Source organism: Rhinopithecus roxellana, chromosome 18, assembly GCF_007565055.1.
Source record: "Rhinopithecus roxellana isolate Shanxi Qingling chromosome 18, ASM756505v1, whole genome shotgun sequence".
Classification (NCBI taxonomy): Eukaryota; Metazoa; Chordata; class Mammalia; order Primates; family Cercopithecidae; genus Rhinopithecus; species Rhinopithecus roxellana.
In genome coordinates, this window is record NC_044566.1 from 65,226,270 (window position 1) to 65,248,644 (window position 22,375).

The window sequence follows — 22,375 nt, forward strand, 5'->3', positions numbered from 1 at the left end:
ACTTGTTTGATCAAAACACTCAGAGGGTGCTTGCTAAGCATACAGGAATCTAAGAGAGATAAGTAGATAGAAAGTGGGAGGGTTATACAAAGATTCTATCACCGTATCTCAGACCTTCTGAATAAAAATTTCCCAGGGTGGGGGAGGAGAGAAGACAAGCTTGAGTTTCTTTTTTTTTTTTTTTTCTTGAGCCAGAGTCTCGCTCTGTGGCCCAGGCTGGAGTGCAATGGCACAATCCTGGCTCACTGCAAGCTCCGCCTCCTGGGTTACACCATTCTCCTGCCTCAGCCTCCTGAGTAGCTGCGACTATAGGCGCCCATCACCACATTCGGCTAATTTTTTTTTTTTTTTTGTATTTTTAGTAGAGACGGGGTTTCACCGTCAGGATGGTCTCGATCTCCTGACCTCGTGATCCACCCACCTCCGCCTCCCAAAGTGCTGGGATTACAGGCGTGGGCCACTGCGCCCTGCCGACAAGCTTGAGAGTTTTTAAATAAGTGAATTTACTGTCAGGCAAGTCCGTGAAATTCCATTATCACATTAGATAATTGATACTCAGTTTTAGGGAGCAGTAATCAATCTCAGAGAGATTAAGAGATGAGCCCCAAATCAGATTAAGCTACAGTCCATGGTGGCAAAGACAAAAACTACATAGTTCAACTGCAATTAATTTTCAAATTTAAGATTCATTTGTGGAATTTCAAAGTCCAAGATAAATTTGCAAAGATATGGGGTCACATGAGCAACTCTGGCACGTGCACCATAATACATTCTATGGTCACCCTAATTATAACCCTTTCAGAGTAATCAACTGGTTAATCTGAATTTGGCTGTCTGAGTTGGCTGTTCATTTGTCTGTTTATTCTTTACGTATTTATTCGCAAAAAAATCTCACGTTGTAAGTTAAATAAGGGCATATACCATACACTGGAATAAGGAACAGCCAAAACCAGCACAGGGCAACACTTCTGTGGCCTCTTCCTCAAGGCCTTACTTCTCTCTTCCCAGCCCAGCAACTGCGCAACTGAACATGGTGGAGAAATACAACCACAACTATGCCGAACAAACTTACTTTAACTGTATAATAATAACCTCAAGTGGGACTTTAACAGTGGCATCTGTTCTGTGACCCATTTTTGCTTACCCTTGACTAGTTATGAAGACATTAACAGAGGTTTAAGCTGTGACCTCAGGCTCGTGGATGTGTGAAAAAAACCTTCAGGGAATTTAAGCTAAAATCATGGTCTAACAGGTGGTAGAATAGGTATTTTTAAAGGGTAGGGGTAGCACCGTTTTAGTTTTCCCTTAAATATTATTACCGACAATGACTGTAAGGTCTAGCTGCACACACAAGAGCTACAAATATCTGCTTGCTTTAACTTAGTAAAGACTTAAGGCAAAATCCACTCTATCATCTCATTCCAGACACTTTTGGTATTCCAAAGCTACAAAAATTTATTAATTTTCAGTTTTCAGTTTCAACTTAGGCTGAATTACACTTAAAAATACTTACTGCCAGGTACGGTGGCTCACACGAATAATCCAATGCTTTGGGAGGCCAAGATGGGAGGATCACTTGAAGTCAAGAGTTCAAGACCAGCCTGAGCAACCAAGCAAAACCTCTGTCTCTACAAAAATTAAAAAATTAGCTGAGCACAGTGGCATGTGCCTGTAGTCCCAGGTACTCTGGAGACTGAGATGGGGGGATTGCTCCAACCCAGGAGGTTGAGGCTGCAGGGAGCTATGATCACACTACTGCACCCCAGCCTGGACTATGGAGCAAGACCCTATCTCTCTTTTTTTTTTTTTTTTTGAGACAGAGTCTCGCTCTGTTGCCCAGGCTGGAGTGCAGTGGCCGATCTCAGCTCACTGCAAGCTCCGCCTCCCGGGTTTACGCCATTCTCCTGCCTCAGCCTCCCGAGTAGCTGGGACTACAGGCCCCCGCCACCTCGCCCGGCTAGTTTTTTTGTATTTTTTAGTAGAGACGGGGTTTCACCGGGTTAGCCAGGATGGTCTCGATCTCCTGACTTCATGATCCGCCCGTCTCGGCCTCCCAAAGTGCTGGGATTACAGGCTTGAGCCACCGCGCCCGGCCAAGACCCTATCTCTTAAACAAAACAAAGCAAAACAAACAACAACACTTTGAGGTAGGTACTATTAGCATTCCCATTTTACTGATGAGGAAACCGAGGCTAAGAGCTTATATAACTTTGCCCACAGACACAATACTACTAAGTGGTGGAGCCAGTACTCAAACTCACTTTCTGTCCTATTCTAGGACCTGTACTCTCAACAATACAATAATGCTCATTCTTCTTTTGTTCTTCACTTACTGTGTGTGGACTCCAACTATCCTTTGATCTCATTGGGCCCTACAATCTATTTGAATCTACGACCTTTTCACTATTTCTCACCTGCTCATGTCCTAACATGCCACCTGGCTCAGCTTCCACGGTCAACCATCAGACCTGTTCCCTTGTGTACACACTGACTCCTTTTGCTTCTCTTTCACTTTGCCATATGCTCCTGGCTAATCCCAACGCTGGCTAGATCCAACTCTCTGCCTATTCCATGCTAGCACTTTTACAGTTGAACATATGCTCCTGGCTAATCCCAACGCTGGCTAGATCCAACTCTCTGCCTATTCCATGCTAGCACTTTTACAGTTGAACACAGTGGAGAGAAAGAACCACCACAATCATGCTAAACAGACTTATTTTTTTAATACATTTTAAAAAATAGATGGAATGCTTCATGAATTTACGTGTCATCCTTGCACAGGGGCCATGCTAATCATCTCTGTATTTTTCCAATTTTGGTATACGTGCTGCCAAAGCAAGCATATAAATAGACTTAACTTCAAAATTAATAACCTCAAGTGGGGACTTTAATAAGGCGACTGTCGATCATACAGTTTCTCTCAATTCATCAACTCTCTCACTGTTTTATAAGGCTATTTATGCAAACCTCAATACCTTCCCCCCTCTTCACTCTCAGCTGATGACCTGGCTTCCTAATTCACTGGAAAAAAAAGAAAGATGATAAACAACTTGACTAACTCCCATTAGCTGTCATGTGGTGTGTATGCCTTTTCTCCCACTATCATGAAGGAACTCTGTGCTCCTACCTAATCCAAGCTTCCACTGTGCTCTCACACTCTTTTCCCTCTGGTCTTCACAAGGACTTTTAGAAATTCTTTCTTCTTCCTGCACTGCCACGTTTTCCTGTCTCATCTACCAACACACATTAAAAGATCCTCTTAATCGCATTTCCGCCTCCGTCTACTGCTTCATCTCTCTCTTTCTCTTTATGGCAAGCCACTCTGGGGTTTATTTTTTGTTTTCCCCATTTTTTTCCCTAAACTCACTCTAGTCAGGTTTTCATGTTTACAACAATGCACCAAAACTGTTCTTATAAAGGTCACTAGTAACCCACATATTGCCAAATCCAATGGTCAATTCTTAGTCCTCATCTGACTTGACTTCTCAACAGCATCTTTCATAGTTGATTACTCCGTCCTTGAAATGCTTTTTTTTTTTTTGAGACTGAGTCTTGCTCTGTCGCCCAGGCTGGAGTGCGGTGGCGCGATCTCGGCTCACTGCAAGCTCCGCCTCCCGGGTTCACGCCATTCTCCTGCCTCAGCCACCCGAGTAGCCGGGAATACAGGCACCCGCCACCATGCCTGGCTATTTTTTTGTATTTTTAGTAGAGACAGGGTTTCACTGTGTTAGCCAGGATGGTCTCGAACTCCTGACCTCGTGATCCGCCCACCTCGGCCTCCCAAAGTGCTGGGATTACAGGTGTGAGCCACCGCGCCCGGCCGAAATGCTTTCGTTACTTAAATTTCACAACACTCTGCTTTCCTGGTTTTCTTCCTACTTTTAGCTGGTCCTTCTCTGGTTTTCCTCATCCCTCCACCTCCAAGCATTGGTGTAACTCACCACTCCGTTCTTTGACTTATCTTTTCTACCTGAACTCATTTTTGAGATCTCATCCAGTATTTTAGCTTTAAATAGTACATATATATTGAAGATTCTTAAATTTACATCTCTAATGTCTAGGGAGTTTTCAGGATAGTGAAGACATGAGACTATTTGGAAGTTTTAAAGAATGAGACAGTTGGCCGGGCGCGGTGGCTCAAGCCTGTAATCCCAGCACTTTGGGAGGCCGAGACGGGCGGATCACAAGGTCAGGAGATCGAGACCATTCTGGCTAACACCGTGAAACCCCGTCTCTACTAAAGAATACAAAAAACTAGCCGGGCGACGAGGCGGGCGCCTGTAGTCTCAGCTACTTGGGAGGCTGAGGCAGGAGAATGGCGTAAACCCGGGAGGCGGAGCTTGCAGTGAGCTGAGATCCGGCCACCGCACTCCAGCCCGGGTGACAGAGCCAGACTCCGTCTCAAAAAAAAAAAAAAAAAAAAAAAAGAATGAGACAGTGGAGAGAAAAAGTGATGGAACTAGAGGAGGCGGCGGAGGAATCAGCCTGAGCAGGGCAAGAGCACTACTTCCAGTTTAAATGGCTAGAAAGCATGTAGGCGAGTTCTCGGGCAGGAAGGGGTGATCTGAGGAACTCCCTAGCTTATGGCCTTAATATGCTCAGTTAAAAATAGGTGAAATAATATTATAAATGTGAAAAAAGGATGTGATAAAAAGTCTGAAAAAAGAAGCAAGAGTTGAGAAGAGCTGACGAAGGAAATAGGAGAAAGCTAATTCATGTGTAAAACGATTGGAAACTCTAGGTGAAGGTGAAGACTATGAAATTAGTGGCTCCGGTCTACACAATCACACGATTTTCTCCCAAAGCTGATAGCAGGCTAAGTCCGACAAGAACAACAAAGGGGAAAGATATTTGCAAGTAGTTCAGTGACAAAATGACAAACCTGTAGCTACAGGGGAGGAAAAATACCCTGGAATAGTGGAGAGCTTGGGAATAATGGGATAGTTGAGACTAGAAGCTTTTATTAAATCTGAGAATAGGTGCATTGGATATTAGACAATAGGTAAGGTGGGGACAACAGCAAGTTGTTGCCAGAGAATGGGATTCTGCAATTTGAGATTTTAAAACTGGAGCAATTCCAGGTAATGGACATGGGAAGTGAGTAAGAATGAAGGCCACTGGAAATGAGAACTAAAGAACTGTAAGGCTAAAGAAATTCAGCAGAAAAGAATGTAAGAAGGGAAATGGCATTCTGGCTAGATAAGCTAGGTCTCAAAGCAGCACATTTGATGGTTTTTAGAGTGCACAATGGAGGACTGAGGATGACACTGATTTCCCTCAAGCCTATCATGGAACCAGGAAGAATGAGTGTCTACTTGAAAGGAGCATGGGGAGATGGTTTACATAAGCCTCATTAACTACTATTAATAAAGTATATTATTTACAAAAAATCCAAAAAGATAAATACCAGGTAAAAATCAGTTTAGGGGCCGGGCGCGGTGGCTCAAGCCTGTAATCCCAGCACTTTGGGAGGCCGAGACGGGCGGATCACGAGGTCAGGAGATCGAGACCATCCTGGCTAACCCGGTGAAACCCCGTCTCCACTAAAAAATACAAAAAACTAGCCGGGCGAGGTGGCGGGCGCCTGTAGTCCCAGCTACTCGGGAGGCTGAGGCAGGAGAATGGCGTAAACCCGGGAGGCGGAGCTTGCAGTGAGCTGAGATCCGGCCACTGCACTCCAGCATGGGCGACAGAGCAAGACTCCGTCTCAAAAAAAAAAAAAAAAAAATCAGTTTAGGATCTAATAAATCTTAGACTGTTTTGTATCTCTCTGTTTCTTCATGGAGATCATGGGTCAGTGGGTTGGCCCTGTTTTTCCTTATTTTGCTGTTCATCATGATCTGTAGGAATGCAACCAAGATTATTCTTCTTATCCATGATGAAAAATGAAGATGAAGTACAGCATATGCATAAAGGATGTATTATTTGGCCTGCAAAATTACTGAATTCTTGATTTAGCTAAATGCCTTCTGATAGTTTAATTGCATTCCAATGAATAATAAAAGTGGAAACATTATAATCTTTAATCAGGGTTTACTTTAGTTCTTTGAATGTATTTACAATGGCTATTCTGAAGTCTTTTTCTGGTATATCTGATATCTGGTTGCAATCATAAGCAGTTTCTGTTACCTGCTTTTGTCCAGTAGGGTCATATATTCCTGTTTCTTTGCATATTTCACAATATTTTGTTATAAAAACTCACATTTCAGATAATACACTGTAGCAACTCTGAGTACTACTAACAATTCCCTGCTCCCCAGGGCTGTTATTGCTATTTGCTTATTTGCTCTTTGTTTAGTGCCAAGCTGGATTGTTTTAATGAAGACTATCGCCCCCAGTGTTAAGCCTCTGACACTGCTCCTCAGGGAGGCAGTTTGGGGTATGCCTTCAGTCACCCTGGGATGACAGTAATTTGGGTAGCACTCTAGTTTCCTTTTTCTTGACCATACCAAGATGTTAAGCTCCACTAATTTGGGGTCCTTTGAAGGAATAATTTCCATGGTCAGTGTTTAATATTTGTAATGGCCCCAGGAGGGCTCCTTACAGCTGTCTCTTTCCCTAGTTCTCTTCCGCAAAGCAGCCAGCCTACAGTTTAGCCTGTTATCTTAATTGAATTTGTCAGGGTCCTCCAAATTACCTTTCACCACAACCTCTGCTTGTTTTTGAGTGTGGCTCTTAGGCTTGAACTTCTGCGTTTTCTGTTGATGATGAAGTCAGTTTCTCTGGGAAGAGATGAGGAGCTATTTGTTTTACCTGTTGCCCACACCCTCCACTTCTCACCCCACAAAATCTGTGGGCTGGGCTCTGGGGCTGGGAGTGGGACCAATGGTGTAACTTCAGGTCTTCTTGACTTGCCTCTCTCAGTGTGGAACCTGTCTTACAAGTTGAGACAAGAGCAATCAGGGTCCCAGTATTCTTAGTAGCACAGAGCCCAAGGTGGAGCTTCCATTTCACAGGTGAGGGCTGGGTGGGAGAAGGGAGCTCCCACTTCTCAGCTGCACTCCCCAGAACTAGCCTCAGCAACAAGTAGCTGGGGGCAGGATGAGAAATGCTGATATCCTGTTTCTCTGGGAAGAAAGCCCTCTGAATGGGTACCGAGGAGAGAGGAAACCCTCTGTTCTTGGCTGCACCAGTTTGGAATAAGTTTCCATTCAACAAACTGGGACAGGGTAGGGAGGGAGTTCTTAGTTCAAGCATCCTAGACTCTCACTTTTCTTACAGATCTTCTTAAACAGATGTTTTTTAATGTGCTGTATGACTCTAAGACCACTTCCAGAGACTCTGAAGGAAGGTCTTAAATTTTTTTACCAGTTTCAGTGGGAAGTGGGCCAATGGAGTTACTCACGCTGCCATGATGAAAGTTGATTGTTTAAGTTTGTTCACTTTTACTCAGTAAAATTCCGTTGTGTGAATATACTGTAGCACAGTTTATTTATCCAGTCTGTTATTAATGGATAGTTGAGTTGTTTCCAGCTTTTTTTGCTAATATAACACTGCTACTATAAGCATTCTTATACATATACCCCACTGCACAGGGGCAAATATTCTTGTTGCATATAGAGTATATATAGGAATGGGATTTGTGTATCAAAAGTTATGCTAATGTTTAACTTTATAAAACAGTTCTAAATTGTTTTCCAAAGTAGTAGTTTCTTTCTTTCTTTCTTTTTTTTTGAGACAGAGTCTTGCTCTGTTGCCCAGGCTGAAGTGCAGTGGTGCGATCTCGGCTCATGGCAACCTTCTGGGTTCAAGCGATTCTCCTGCTTCAGCCTCCTGAGTAGCTGGGACTACAGATGCACGCCACCATACCTGGCTAATTTTTAGTAGAGACGGGTTTCTCCATGTTGGTCAGGCTGGTCTTGAACTCCTGACCTCAGGTGATCCACCTGCCTTGGCCTCCCAAAGTGCTGGGATTACAGGGGTGAGCCACCGTGCCCAGACCAAAGTAGTAGTTTCAATTGGCATGTCCAACTAACACGGTATAAAAATCTTTACTGATCTACATTCCCTTCTACCGCTGTCATTAACAAACTTAATTGTTGCTAATCTAATATGTACAAAATTATATCTTATTGTAGTCACTAATAAGGGTAAATATATTTATGTTCATTTTTTGTATACATTTCCTCTTCTGTGAATGCCTATTTATTACTTCTGTCCCTTTTTTTAAAAAAAGCTGTCTTTTTCTTATTGATTTGTAGTTTTCTACATATACTAAGTATTGTCTTAAATTTTGGAAGTTTTTGGTTTACCTTTTCAATTTCTCTAAGAATAGAAGTTCTAATTTTAATATGGTTGAATTTTATCAATCTTTTGTGATAGTGCTTTTTGTGGCTTATTTAAGGAAGATTTCTCTAACCTAAGGAGACAGATTTTAAAATTATCTTTGAAAAATGTTTGCTTGTTTTCCACATGCATATCTAACTGTACTAGTACCATTCGTTGAACAGTCCCTCTTTTTCCACTGATTTACAATGCCACCTCTCTCATATATGAAAGTTCCATTGCACTTCTGGGCCCTTTATTCTGTTCCAATGGTCAGTTTGTCTCTCTCTATGCCAATGCCATTTGATTACTGAGGTTTTATGATAAAGCTCATTATTTGAAAGAGTAACTTCCCCATTTTTTTCCTTCTTTCAGAATGTGTTTGCTAGTTCAGGCCCCGTGTTTTTCCATATAATTTTTCAAATCAGCTTGTCAAAAAACATGAACATACACACACACGTGTGCATACATGTGTGAGCACACATTTACCTACCCCATTGGGATTATGGCAATTACACTCAATTTATAGATTAGGGGTTACGAACTAGGCCAACAGGCCCAATTATGCTTGTAGAAATATCTAAGTAGCAGAATGTTCTGTAAAAATTTTCAATTTGAGTGCCTGTAACAACATCTAGACTCCAGTTAGCTACATAGCTTATCCCACTGACTATATTACATTGATTCAATTCAAAACTATTCTTTCTCTGACTGGTCCTAAAAGTTTTTACATTTTCCACCGGGTTATCTCAATCATTCTTGCCTAGGGTTTTCTTCCAGGTACCAAATACTCTTCTGAAGATGCCAGCTCCACTTTCATTGGTTGGAAACATTTTAAAATTTCTTTTCAGATTCCTTATTTGACCCATGTGTTATTTTAAAATGTGTCATTTAATCTCCAAATATTTTGGGATGTTTCAGCTATCTTTCTGTTACTGATTTCTAGTTTAAGTCTATATGGTCTAAGACCATACTTGTATGATTCCTATTCTTGTAAATTTTTTAAGTGTGTTTTATGACCCCAAATCTGGTCTATCTTGGTGAATGGTTCCAGGTTAGCTTCAGAACGTATATTCTGCTATCATTAGATGAAATATCCTATAAGTGTCAATTAGAGCCAGTTAATTGATGGTGCTATTCTATTCAGGTATATCCTTATTGGTTTTCCTTCTGCTGAATCTGTCAATCAAGGACAGAAGGCTCTTGAAATCTCCAAGTATGACAGCATCCAAGAGCACACCTGCTTCTCCTTGCAGTTTCATCAGTTTCTGCCTCATGTGCTTTGATGCCCTGTTGTTAGGTATACATACATTATAGACAGTTATGTCTTCCTGGAGTACTCACCCATTTAAAAAAATCATTATGCAATGCCTCTTTCTATTCCTGATAATTTCCCTCACTCTTAAGTCTGGTTTATCTGAAACCAGTATAGCTACTCCAGCCTTCTTTTGATTAGTGTTAGCAATTATTCTATCTGTATCTTTACATTTAAAGTGGGTTTCTTATAAACAACATGCATAAAATACGTATCTACACTGACTGTTGATATATCTGAATTGATATCTACCATATCTAACTATTGCACTTGAGTTTTGTTTCATTTTTTTGTCTTCTACTCTTTTTTTGCCTTCTCTGGTTTTAGCTGAGTATTTTACATAACTTGATTTTCTCTCCTCTCTTAGAATGTCAATTCTATTTATTACAAATATTTTTTTAGTGGTGGTCCTGAAGTTTGCAATATATATTTGCAACTAATTTTAGTGCACTTTCAAATAACACTATACCACTTCATGGGTGGTACAAGTATCTTATAACAAAAGTATTCCTAATTCCTCCCTCCTGTTCCTTATACCATTGCTGTCATACATTTCACTTATCCATACAATTTGATCATCCAATATTGTGTTATTATTTTGATTAAACTGTTATCTATTATATCAATATTTTAAATGTGATTTAGTTTTATATTCATGTATTCCTTTTCTAACTTAACTGTCTTCCTTTCTTCATGCCAAGTTCCTGATATATCATTTTTCTTCTTTTTGAAGAACATCTTTCTTCAAACAAAGAAGAAATGTTTCTTTGAACATTTCTTGTAAATCAGATCTACTGGTGACAAATTCTCTCAAATTTGGTTTGTCTGAGAATGTATTTCTTTTTCACTTTTGAAGGATAATTTTCACTGGATCCAGAATTCTACATTGGTAAATTTTTCTTTCAAAATTTTAAATATTTATCCACACTCTTCTTGCTTAAAAAGAAATATGATATAATTCTTACCATTGTTTTTCTACAGATAAGGTGTTTTTCTTCTTTGGCTTCTGTCAAGATTTTTTTCTCTTTCTTTTGTTCTTTAAAATTTTTCTAGCTAGGTGCGGTGGCTCATGCCTGTAATCCCAGCACTTTGGGAGGCCGAGGAGGGCGGATCACAAGGTCAGGAGATTGAGACCATCCTGGCTACCACAGTGAAACCCTGTCTCTACTAAAAATAAAAAAAATTAGCCAGCTGTGGTAGCGGATGCCTGTAGTCCCAGCTACTGGGAAGGCTGAGGCAGGACAATGGCATGAACCCGGGAGGCGGAGCTTGCAGTGAGCCGAGATTGCTCCACTGCACTCCAGCCTGGGCGATAGAGTGAGACTTTGTCTCAAAAAAAAAGAAAAAAAAAGAAAAAAAAATTTCTGCAGTTTGAATATGATATAACTAGACATTTCTTGGTATTTATTCTGCTTGGTGTTTTTGTAAACTTCTTGAATCTATGGCTTGATATTTGTTAATAATTTTGGAAAATTTTCAGTCATTATTATTTCAAATATTTCTTTTTTTTTTTTTTTTTTTTTTTTGAGATGGAGTCTTGCTCTGTCGCCCGGGCTGGAGTGCAGTGGCCGGTTCTCAGCTCACTGCAAGCTCCGCCTCCTGGGTTTATGCCATTCTCCTGCCTCAGCCTCCGAGTAGCTAGGACTACAGGCGCCCGCCACCTCGCCCGGCTAGTTTTTTGTATTGTTTTAGTAGAGACGGGGTTTCACCGTGTTAGCCAGGATGGTCTCGATCTCCTGACCTCGTGATCCGCCCGTCTCGGCCTCCCAAAGTGCTGAGATTACAGGCTTGAGCCACCGCGCCCGGCCTATTTCAAATATTTCTTTTCCTCTTTTTTTTCTGGCATTCCTGTTACTTATATGTTATACCGTTTGTAATTGACTCACGGTTTTTGAATATTCTGTTTTTCTCAGTCTTTTTGGTCCTCTTTGCTTTTCAAGTTGGGAAGTTTCTACTGACATATTTTCAAGCTCACTGATTCTTTTCTCCGCCAGATCCATTACACTGATGGGCCCAACAAATGCATTTTTTTTTTGAGTCAGGGTATTACTCTGTCACCCAGGCTGGAGTGCAGTGGTGCAATCATAGTTTGCTGTAGCCTCAAACTTCTGGGCTCAAGTGATCATCAGCCTCCGAAGTAGCCAGGACTACAGGTGTGTGCCAACACACCTGGCTAATTTCAAAGGCATTCTTCATTTCTGTAACACTATTTTTGATTTTGAGCATTTCCTTTTAGTTTGTTCTAAGAATTTCTCTGCCTCTGTTTACATTACATTAAGTGCTGTGCACTTTTTCCATTGGAGCCCTTAGCATATTAATGTTATTTTAAATTCCTGGTCTGATAATTCCAAATATCTGCTATATATAAATCTGATACTGATGTTTGCTTTGTCTTTCCAGATTGTGCTTTTTCTTTTTAACATGCCTTTTGGTTCTAAGTCAGGCATGATGTATTTGGTAAAAGTTACTGAGGTAGACTGGCCTTTTATGTTTACCTGGGTAGGAACTGGTTGTGTTTACTGTTCGTTGTCGTTGTAGGTGACAGAGGCTAAAATTTCCTCGGGTGCCTTTTTTTTTTCTCTCCTGTTGTCTTTTCTCTCCTTAAATAAAATCTAAGAGGTAAGTTCTTTCAGTCCTGCCTTATTATTGTACAGGGGCCTGCTCTGTCGATGTGGTGGTGAGGTGAAAAGGGAGGTAGGTATTGCACAGTCCTATGATCAGCTGTCAGTCTCTTAGTCAGACTGTGTGACTGTGAAGAGATGTGCCCTTCAAAAGCGGTTCTCAGTTTTTTTGTTTTTCTGCTCCCTTTGGTGAGACAAGAAGGCCAGAGGGGGCTAGATTTGGGAATTTCCATCCCCCTAAGTTGGCTGGGCTCCAGTAAAAAAGTTTCTTTTCTGTGCAGGCCTTTCTTAAGGAGAATGAAATACTCTGGGAGTGTCTAAAAATGGCTACTTTTCCCTCCCAGTGATGGAGAGAGGAGAGCATTTTTCTTAGATCTTCACTGTGAGAACCTGGCAGAGTTCTGCAAGGTAAAAATCACAAAAGCGTATGGGCTTCTCTGTGGCTGGTTCTTCAGTAGTTGTTACCTCCCAAGCTAGTTCACCCTGAGACTCCAGCAATTAATTACCCTTCAAATATTCCTACCTGAAGCCGGCTGCAGTGGTGGGTTCTTATTGGTGTCTGTTGGCAGTAAGCTGACTCTATCGGCCTGCTTGCCTTCAGTTTCCAGCTCAAGTGTGACCTCAATTCCCTGATGAATCTAACAGGAATTCATGACGTCCAAGTGTTTCACACGTCAGAGGCTAAACTACTTTTTAAGAGAAATCTTTTTGCATATCTTTGATTACTTATATTACGAACTTACTGCATTAATGTGGGTAAGTATCTTTAAGGTTTCTAATACACACAAACTTCCCTGCAAAAAAGCTGTAATAAAATAACCTAGGCTGGGCGAGGTGGCTCATGCCTGCAATCTCAGCATGTTGGGAGGCCAAGGGGGGCGGATCCCCTGAGGTGAGGAGGTTGAGACCAGCTTGGCCAACATGGTGAAACTCCGTCTCTACTAAAAATACAAGGCCGGGCGCGGTGGCTCACACCTGTGATCCCAGCACTTTGGGAGGCCGGGGAGGGCGGATCACGAGGTCAGGAGATTGAGACCATCCTGGCAAACACGGTAAAACCCCGTCTCTACTAAAAAATACAAAAAATTAGCTGGGCGTGGTGGCACACGCCTGTAATCCCAGCTACTTGGGAGGCTGAGGCAGGAGAACTGCTTGAACCCGAGAGGTGGAGGTTGCAGTGAGCCAAGATCGCACCACTGCACTCCAGCCTGGGTGACAGAGCAAGACTCCGTCTCAAAAAACAAACAAAAAACAAACAAAAACGAAAATTAGCCAGGCATGGTGGCGGGCACCTGTAATCCCAGTTACTCAGGAGGCTGAGGCAGGAGAATTGCTTGAGCCTGGGAGGCAGAGGTTGCAGTGAGCCGAGATAGTGCCACTGCACTCCAGCCTGGGAGAGAGAGCAACACTCCGTCTCAAACAAACAAAACCCTAAACATATTTTTAGCACCGTATTTTCTGCTCACAAACCTTCAATGCCATTCATCCCTGCCAAATACCATTCATCTGGTGGTTGGAAAGGGTCACTGAAGTTTTCTGGATAATCCGGACCTTATCTGTTTTTCAATTTCATCCCTCACTACTGCTTAGAGTAATCCTTTCATTCCAGTGATTACTGAATTTACTGTCCCTAGAATACACCATGATCACTCATTTTGTTTTTGTTCGTCATCCCTCAATGTTTATAATGCTGCCCCAAGTTCTCTCAGCCTTTTTGAATTCAATCTATACTATGACTGCTCACCTTGCTCTCACCCGTTTCAGCTGCTGCGTATTTATAGCGAGTATTCCAGTACATTTAGGAAGGTGTCAGAAAGCCAACAAGTTTTCATAGACTACTTCTTCAACACGGGCACAGAGGATGGGGCCAAATCCACTCTATGCAAAGTGAGGACTAGTTTAGATAATAAAACTAAGAATTTCTGAATTCTGAAACAAATGTAAGTTGGCTGCTTATTAAATAAAATTATGTAATTATAGTTTTTCAACTTGTTTCTCATTTTTTTCAGGATTTTCTATCTGTGACATTATGACTGCTCTCCTAACTTCTCAAATCTAGTTTCATTTTTTTTTTTTGGCCCAATTTAAAACATGGACAAAGTAATTACTAATGACGTATTTAGTGGCAATTAAAATTTAAACCATTTTTCCTGTCTCTTTAGAGAAACCTATATACAAAACAACTATTTCAAGATAAATATAAAAGTATAAGTAGTGTCACAAGAAATGAAAAGTCTAAATAAGCAAATGCATGGTACAAAGATGATAAAATGAAGAAAAGCTGTTATCAATCCTGAAAAACAGGTTTTTCAGCTCTGAAGTTTGATTTTTTTTTAATTAAAAAAAGACCCAACTCACGTTCCATTTGCTCCAACATCACTGAGAGGAGGAAGTCTCGTGGTGTCATATAATATTCTCCTTCATGTTCGAGGGAGGAAAACTGCATGAAGCGCTGCTTACGAAGGGACAGTTTCCCTGTTATTCCATGTTCAACATTTTTCTAAAAGAAAAACAAATTGCAATTTAAGATTTTTTTCAGTGTTATTCCCAGTCACTTCTAGGACAATCTTTAAAAATTAGCAATTTTCACGCCTGGATCTGACAATCTCCAAACTTTCAAAATCATTCATTTAACAAATATTAACTGAGTGCCTACTTTGCACTGAAGATGCAACAGTGAATTAGACTAACTTGAGGGAAGTGACATTCCAAAAAGGGAGAATGGCAATTAAAGAATAAATGTATAAACTAATGTAAAACAGTAAGAAGTACTACAAAGAAATATAAAGCAGGATAAGAAAGGGATAAGGTGGTAATACCTTACGATAGTCAGAGAAGGTCTTTCTAAAGAGGTAACATTTAGAGAGACTAAACAAAGTGGAGTCAGTGTGTCCTGGGGGGGGGTCTCTGGAAGAAAAGCATTCTAAGCAAGCACAAAGTCCATGAGGTGGGAACAAGTTTGGTGTGGTCGAGGAACAGCAGAAAGGCCAACGTTACCAGAGTGACTGAGGAAAGAAAGTGGCAGAAGAAAGTCAGGAAGGCAACAGAATATGTAAAGTTGTGCTTTCAAAAAGATAAAATATATTATACTAGATAAATAGCTTTGCTTTCAGAAATGTGAGAGAACAATGGGTAGAAAGAGCCAGAAGAAGAAGGATGGGTAAAATATTGTGGAATATATACGAATATAATGGAAGAGTCTGCACTTCAGGCAGTAGGACTTAGACCCTGACTAAATGCTAATGAAGACAGTACCGAAATCTTTATAAAGAACTTTGCATTGAGCACTTTCTATGTATTAGGCACTGTACTAATTAAGTATTCACATAGATTATTTAGTTAATCCTCACAGTAACTCTGAACAGTAGATACAGCAGTAGATACAGAAACTGAAAAGTAAATGGCAGAGGCAGGCTAAAAAGCTAGGTCTGACTCAAAGGGTTTTAATCTCTTAACAACCACAATATCCTCCTACACATGACTGGGCATGGTGAACTAGGGAGACTGGAGGAAGATGACACAGCAGTTAACAGACACCTATGTCAATGCACGAACCTTGATACAAGACATATTATCTGTGAAATCCAATAGCAGGCTTTCATCCTGGATTGCTTTCCTGATGCACTGCTCTAACCTGGACGACAGTATCCTTCCTGGACATATCACCTACTTTTCACACTTAATACTGATTCTATAATTCTCCCTGACACACAGGCAATGTTCAGTGACTGCCGATCTGAATTGAAATGGGAAAAACATGAATTCCAGTTGCTTAAATCTCTCCAAATTCAAAGCTGTTCAAAGCCCTTCTTTTTGGCTGATTTCAGTTCTCTGACCAGTATTAATTTTCTCTCTTAATTAGACAATAGGTTTCCTTGAGCAGCTAGTTTTACACCTCTTTTGTGTTGTCAGTGCCTACCAGAATATTGCACATGTAGAGAATATCAATAATATTGTAATGATCTGTACCCTTACCTCCTCTTTGCCTTTCCTTCTCTTTTCCTTTAAGCGACTACTACAAAAATAACTCAAGGGGAATGTTTTAATTACATAAGTCCACACTTACCATCCCAGTAATCAGAAAACTAAATTTTATTGATACTTTCTGAACATTTTATATGTGAGGCAAATATGCTTACATACACACATAGTAAAATATAAATATCTATACGTAACAATAGATATACCATTTTAACAAATTGTTATTAAATATCTGTAGGAAAACAGTGGTAGATAAACTAATTCCTATCAGAAAGTACTAAGCGTTCTGGCAACGAATTTACAAGTATATGGCTGAGATGAGGATGAGAGGGTGGGTAAGAGTATTCTCAGTAAATGTCATGGCATTCACCAAATCCTAGATATGAGGAAGAATACAGCATATGTTAGAGAACTGAAAGAAGGTGAACATGGGCACGTACGCTGTGAGTTTAGAGAATTTTTATATCTGCTTTACTAATGTTAATATATACTATATTACAAGATTAAAAGTTCAATAGTCTATACAGAAAAAAAGTATGTTCTCACATCTCTAAATGAATGTTGGCTCTTTTAAACTTCCTCATAACTAAGTTGTTCATGGCTGGTAAAAAATAATATATATGTTTTCAATCAACAACTTAATCCTTTTTGTAAAAATAAACTCTTCTTTCCAAACCTCAACCAACTAAAAAAGGTCAGTTATTCATTTATGCCTGTCCCCTACTGGTCCCATAACAAGACAAGCCATCAACTCTGTTTCTTCTGATTGTCCTTTACCTTGCAGTAATCTTACTCTTTCCTGATCCTAATATCAAATCTCATCAAAAAGTAAAAACACTAACCTCCCACTCTCTTACAGCAAGACAGAAAACTATTTTCAAAGAAATTCTGTTTTTGTCTTTTTTTCTTCTAGGAGGATTAGACCCCACAGACTCCTCTATCTTATGGTTACCATTTTTATATGCTTATATATGCCTGTAACTCACAGGATAACATTTTTGAAGGGCTTGAGTCAGTTACTCAGGGAAGTGCCACCTTACTGAGTTGAAAGGTTGATTGAACTGTCATTCCTTTGAATTTTGGGTAAATATCCGCGGTAGTGAACAAGAAAAGGTAGAGGAATTGAAACTAAAGCTCGCTTTCTTCCAGAGGTTCATTTCCAAGCTTGAGGCCGTCACTGAATTGCAGACCATGAATTTAGAAGGTCACTTACATAAAAATGACCTCTGAATCTGTCCGACTGCCATGCCTCTACCAGTACACGGTGAGGTATAAAACCTTCCAACAACCCTATCAACAGTCTCCCCACTTCATTTTGGCATGTAGGTTTTCCTTCCGGCTACTCCATAGTCTAAATAAACCTATTCTACTACTCACAGACCTTTCAACTCCCACTGTTGGCACCAATAATGTCTTTCCTTTTCCTAATCCTCTCTACTACCTCTCATACTCTGCCTATAGAGTACAAAACTATCATCTGGAGATCATCACCACGGCAGACTGTAATCCTACCATTTCCCTTATGAAATATGCAGAGGAAGCCCCCAAGTCACCATCTCCTACTATCAGAGTCTTTCTCTTCATCCTAAGCCCCACCTTTTCTGAAGAAAACACTGAATTGAGCATTTACTAATTTGAGGAGACTCTAGGAAGAGGCAGAACACATAAGAATCAAGGGGGCAACTCTGTAGTATTATAATATACTGTAGGATTATATATTAATATATAATACTCTGTATTATAGTATCTAACGTTCATTAAGTATGTAGTATATGCAGAGCAGGGTGCTAATATCTTTACATACCTGTTCTTACTCAATCTCCACAATGCCCTTAATAGTAGACACCATTTTTGTCATCCTCATTTTACCAAAAAACAAAAAACAAAAAAACAGAAACACCCGAAACTCTTAAGGCTTGTGAAAGTTAACCAGCTTGCCTAGATCGTAAGTGATAGCATAGGCAGTATGACATCAACCCCACTGTCTCAACCACGATCCTATACTAGCTCCTGTTAGAATAATATAAATTGGGAAAATAGAAAAAGCAGTGTGGGTAATGGTAGTTGAGAAAGTTTTTCTGAAAAGAATAGGATTTAAGCTAAACTTCAGAGAAAAATAACAAAGAACAGAACTAGAATTAGTCATCCTTTAGTTCCTGGGCTAACTGTTGTCCATTTCCTAAATGGTAGGTGTTACTTCTCTAGTTCAATCAAATTTAAAGTAAGTAGGATGCACTGAATGTGTTTCTTTGCTACAACAAAATTTACGTAAGGAAAAAAAAAAAAAAAAAAGTATTGTTCTGAAATTACCAGAGCCTTTCTAATTCCAAGTTGATGAACCAACATAGATTTTTTTTAGGTCATCTTTATTATACAGTAGTAGAATTTTAAAAGTACATTTTAAAGGATCACTAATATAATCAATGTGCATTCTATATTTATGCTTATTTCATAGAATTTGGAAGATTAATTTGCCAATGCCATTTTTCACCTTCTATTCATCTGTCAGGCTTAGCTTGCTTTACTTCATTTTTATAATAATTCTGATCAAATCTCAGACTTACTGGATAGATTTAATGGTCAAGAATGTAATAGCCACAATATTGTTCCCAAGAAGAAAAAAGGTGCCTTATTATGTCATTTCCACGAGTGCACTGTGATAAAAACAAGCTGTGATAAAAACAAGCTGTGATAAAAAACAAGCTGTCTGTTTTTCGTCTATTTTTTCAACTCAACTCTTGAAGCATAAATTTCATCTTTGTTTCACTGTACTGTGGAAAGCATTTGGCCTGGTGCCTTATACATATTGGGACTATAACTGACATACGACATAGAATTTTAAGAGTTACAAGGGACTTAGAGATCATCTAGTCCAACACTTCTGTGCAAAGGACCAGAAGTCAGGTCTTTTGAGTTCCATACCATGTTTGGTTAACTAGTTTGCTTATTAACTACTTCAGATAAATGCTGGGAACAAGTGGCTAATGTCCAAATGCTGCTAATTTATAGCCTAAGGTAATGCATGCCAAATTATCCCTTATTAGTAACCCTGAACAACTAAAAACATAGTTTACAACAAGCCTTTGGCAGAAAATGTAAACTATTTCTTAACTGTGTTCTCCTTTCTTTCATCACCTCTTCCTTCCTTCTATCTGTGTGGTTTTCCTGACAACATACATGCGTGCTCTCCCTTTTCCCAGTTTTGTTTCTCTTTCCTCTTAGGTTTCAGGATGCTTTTGTTTGTTTTTGTTGCTGCTATTTCCATATTCCCTGAACAACCCATGCTGCTTTGGGTACTCATTTAATCTCTGTTGTCTCTTCTTCACTGTGGCATATTCGTGGTAGGCTAGGCTTGGTAAACTGAGCTAAGGCAAAGAAAATAGCTTGTAGACTTAAGTAAGTACAGTTAGCACATCAGTTTGGATGGGGAAGATCAGGAGGTATAATAAATGTCAAGATATCAAAGTTATTTGAGACCAGCCTGAGCAATGTAGTGAGACTGTCTCTATAAAAAGAATAGAAATTAAAAATTTTTTAAAAAATCAGAATTAGGCTGGGCGTGGTGGCTCACGCCTGTAATCCCAGCACTTTGGGAGGCCGAGATGGGCAGATCACGAGGTCAGGAGATCGAGACCATCCTGGCTAACACAGTGAAACTCCGTCTCTACCAAAAATACAAAAAAATTAGCCGGGCGTGGTGGCGGCACCTGTAGTCCCAGCTACTCGGAGGCTGAGGCGGAATGGCGTGAACCCGGGAGGCGGAGCTTGCAGTGAGCCGAGATTGAGATCGCGCCACTGTACTCCAGCCTGGGCGACAGAGCGAGACTCCTTCCAAAAAAAAAAAAAAAAAAAAGAAAGAAAAAAATTACATCTAATAACAGTACAAACACAAACACCTAGCTTAATATTGTTTACATATTAGGCAATGAAAAAATTCATTAATTCATTCTCAAACATTTAAGAAACTGTTGTGTCACTGTTCTGGGAATATACAGACAGATACTATGAAGTCTCCCCGTTAAGGAGTTTACACAGGGAAGTATTGGATAGCAAATAAACAGTTAAAAGTACTAGCTCTGAAATCAAACTGCTTGGGATTCAAATTCTAGTTATGTCACTAGGTATGTGACCTTGGACAAATTATCTCTCTGCTCCTCACCTGACTCATCTGAAAAATGAGTAAAGGGGACTCAAACTGCCTAGATTTAAATTCTAGTTCTGTCACTTGGGCAACATTACCCCAGTTGATCTGTGAAATGCAAAAAACAACAGTATCTATCTCAAAGTTGTTTTTTTTTTAATGAGCCTTCAATGAAATAATACACATAAAACTCAGCATAGTGCCCAGCACACATTAAATGTTCTAGAAGGTTAGCTATTAGTATTATGATAGATAATTTTAACCAACGCTCTAGGAGAACTATACATAAATTCTATGAGAAGGCAGAGAGCCAATAAACTGCCTTGTAGACTTAAGGTGAAACTACGTCTCTACTAAAAATACAAAAGTTATCTGGGTGTGGTGGCATGCGCCGGTAACCCTAGTTACTCATGAGGTTGAGGCAGGAGAATCACTTGAACCTGGGAGGTGGAGCTTGCAGTAAGCTGAGATCACGACATTGCACTCCAGCCTGGGCAACAGAGCAAGACTCCATCTCAAAAGAAAAAAAAAAGGAAAAAAAAAAAAAAAAAAGGAAGGCATTACAGAGTAGGAGATATTTAAACTGGATCTTAAAGGATAAGCAGGAGTTTGCCAAGACTGGGAACAATAGTAGAGTAAGCTATGCTAAAGTGCTAAAGTTGGCTCTGACATTTGGGGAGCCAGATTCATGATGCAGATGATCTATGGGGTATGTGACAAAAAATGGACAGAGGAAAGTAACAGCAGCCATACAATACTGCAAAGGTCATCATGAATTTCGACATTTTCTTTTGTTAATCTATAAAATAGCCACCATATATGTAAGACACTGGAGCCTATATGGAAATTTAGAATTGGATATTTGATACCATGATTCAGCACTCTTAATCTACCTATCAATCTAATAAACTTGGTTAGTTTCAAAACCCTGCCATATTAAAAACATTAAATTATAAGTGCTAGATTAAAGTACGCTAATGGCAGAAGGCAGACCTAACATCCTGACGGTAAGGCAGGAGACAAAAATAATACAAAACAGTGACAAGTGAAATGAGTGACTGCAGCATAAGCTTTAATCATTGAGGTTTATTAAGCCAGCTGTAGGCTGTGTCCGGGAAAAACATAAGCTACAAACGCATCTGTGGCTGTTGTTCTGGAGGTTTTCAGGAGTTTTTGTATTTATACATTTATACATTTCCTTAAAATGGGGGAAGGCATGTAGGAAGAGGGGCAGGTAAGGGTAAGGCGAATGGTTACATTCCTGTGAGACTTCGGTTAGTGCCCAGTGAATCTACATTTTACAGAAGGTAAGGTGAGTGGAGACAAAGGCAGTAGTAGTTTTCTCTTTGTTCTTCCCCTGGGGAGATACATTTGCAATCGACATTATCAGTGTGGAATTTAACAGACTTTAGTTTTAGGAGCTAGACTTAGACTGTACATCTAAAGTTATAATTGGCATGCCCCTGTTTATGGGAGGCTAGCAAAGAATTTCCTTACGAATAGTCTGTGGGGTAGCACTTCCCACATGCCTAAGGCTTTTTTCCTTTCCAGGAGGACCTTGCTAGAGTATTCTGTTGCATGATTCAGCCTCCAGGCTTAAGTTTGGGGGTCCTGGGATTTCAAATTTTTCTTTATAGTAGACGTAGCTGCAATTTCCTGGACCAATCAATGTTATTACATGCAATCAACAGCCACAGGTCTATACATGGTGATGATCTTCTGTCCATGAGTAATTTATTCTTAGAGAATATTAGAATGTAGAAAAATATGAAATACATTCTAGCTGTTTTTAATGTAAATAATAAAAAACAAATGTTTTCTTGCTTACACAGGTAATTTTAGTTACCTGGAAGATTCACATATACTACACGCCTCATACTCCACCTGATGCCATATAAATTCAACATTACTGATTTTACTATATATTCAAAGTACTTCATAGAACCTATGTTATATAAAAATACCAGGGCTATATCTACATAAACTGAAAACAGAGCTGTCAGTGGAAACGTATTCTCTTTCAGAAAAATAAAGGTAGACAGTTTGGGGTTT

At 39.8% G+C, this 22,375-nt stretch overlaps 1 protein-coding gene and 1 non-coding gene across 4 annotated transcripts in view; both read right to left on the reverse strand.

Moving 5' to 3' along the window:
• The window catches only part of MICU2 (mitochondrial calcium uptake 2), a 110,910-nt gene that overhangs the window by 59,115 nt on the left and 29,420 nt on the right, over positions 1 to 22,375 (reverse strand). For all 3 annotated transcript variants that reach the window (XM_010353213.2, XM_030922145.1, XM_030922146.1), the window contains exon 2: positions 14,560 to 14,701. In XM_010353213.2, coding sequence (XP_010351515.1) covers positions 14,560 to 14,701 — 142 coding nt within the window. The remainder of the gene's footprint in view (positions 1 to 14,559; positions 14,702 to 22,375) is intronic.
• On the reverse strand, positions 2,737 to 2,839 carry LOC115894684. Its single transcript, XR_004054815.1, has one exon. It is a non-coding gene; the product is annotated as a U6 spliceosomal RNA (small nuclear RNA).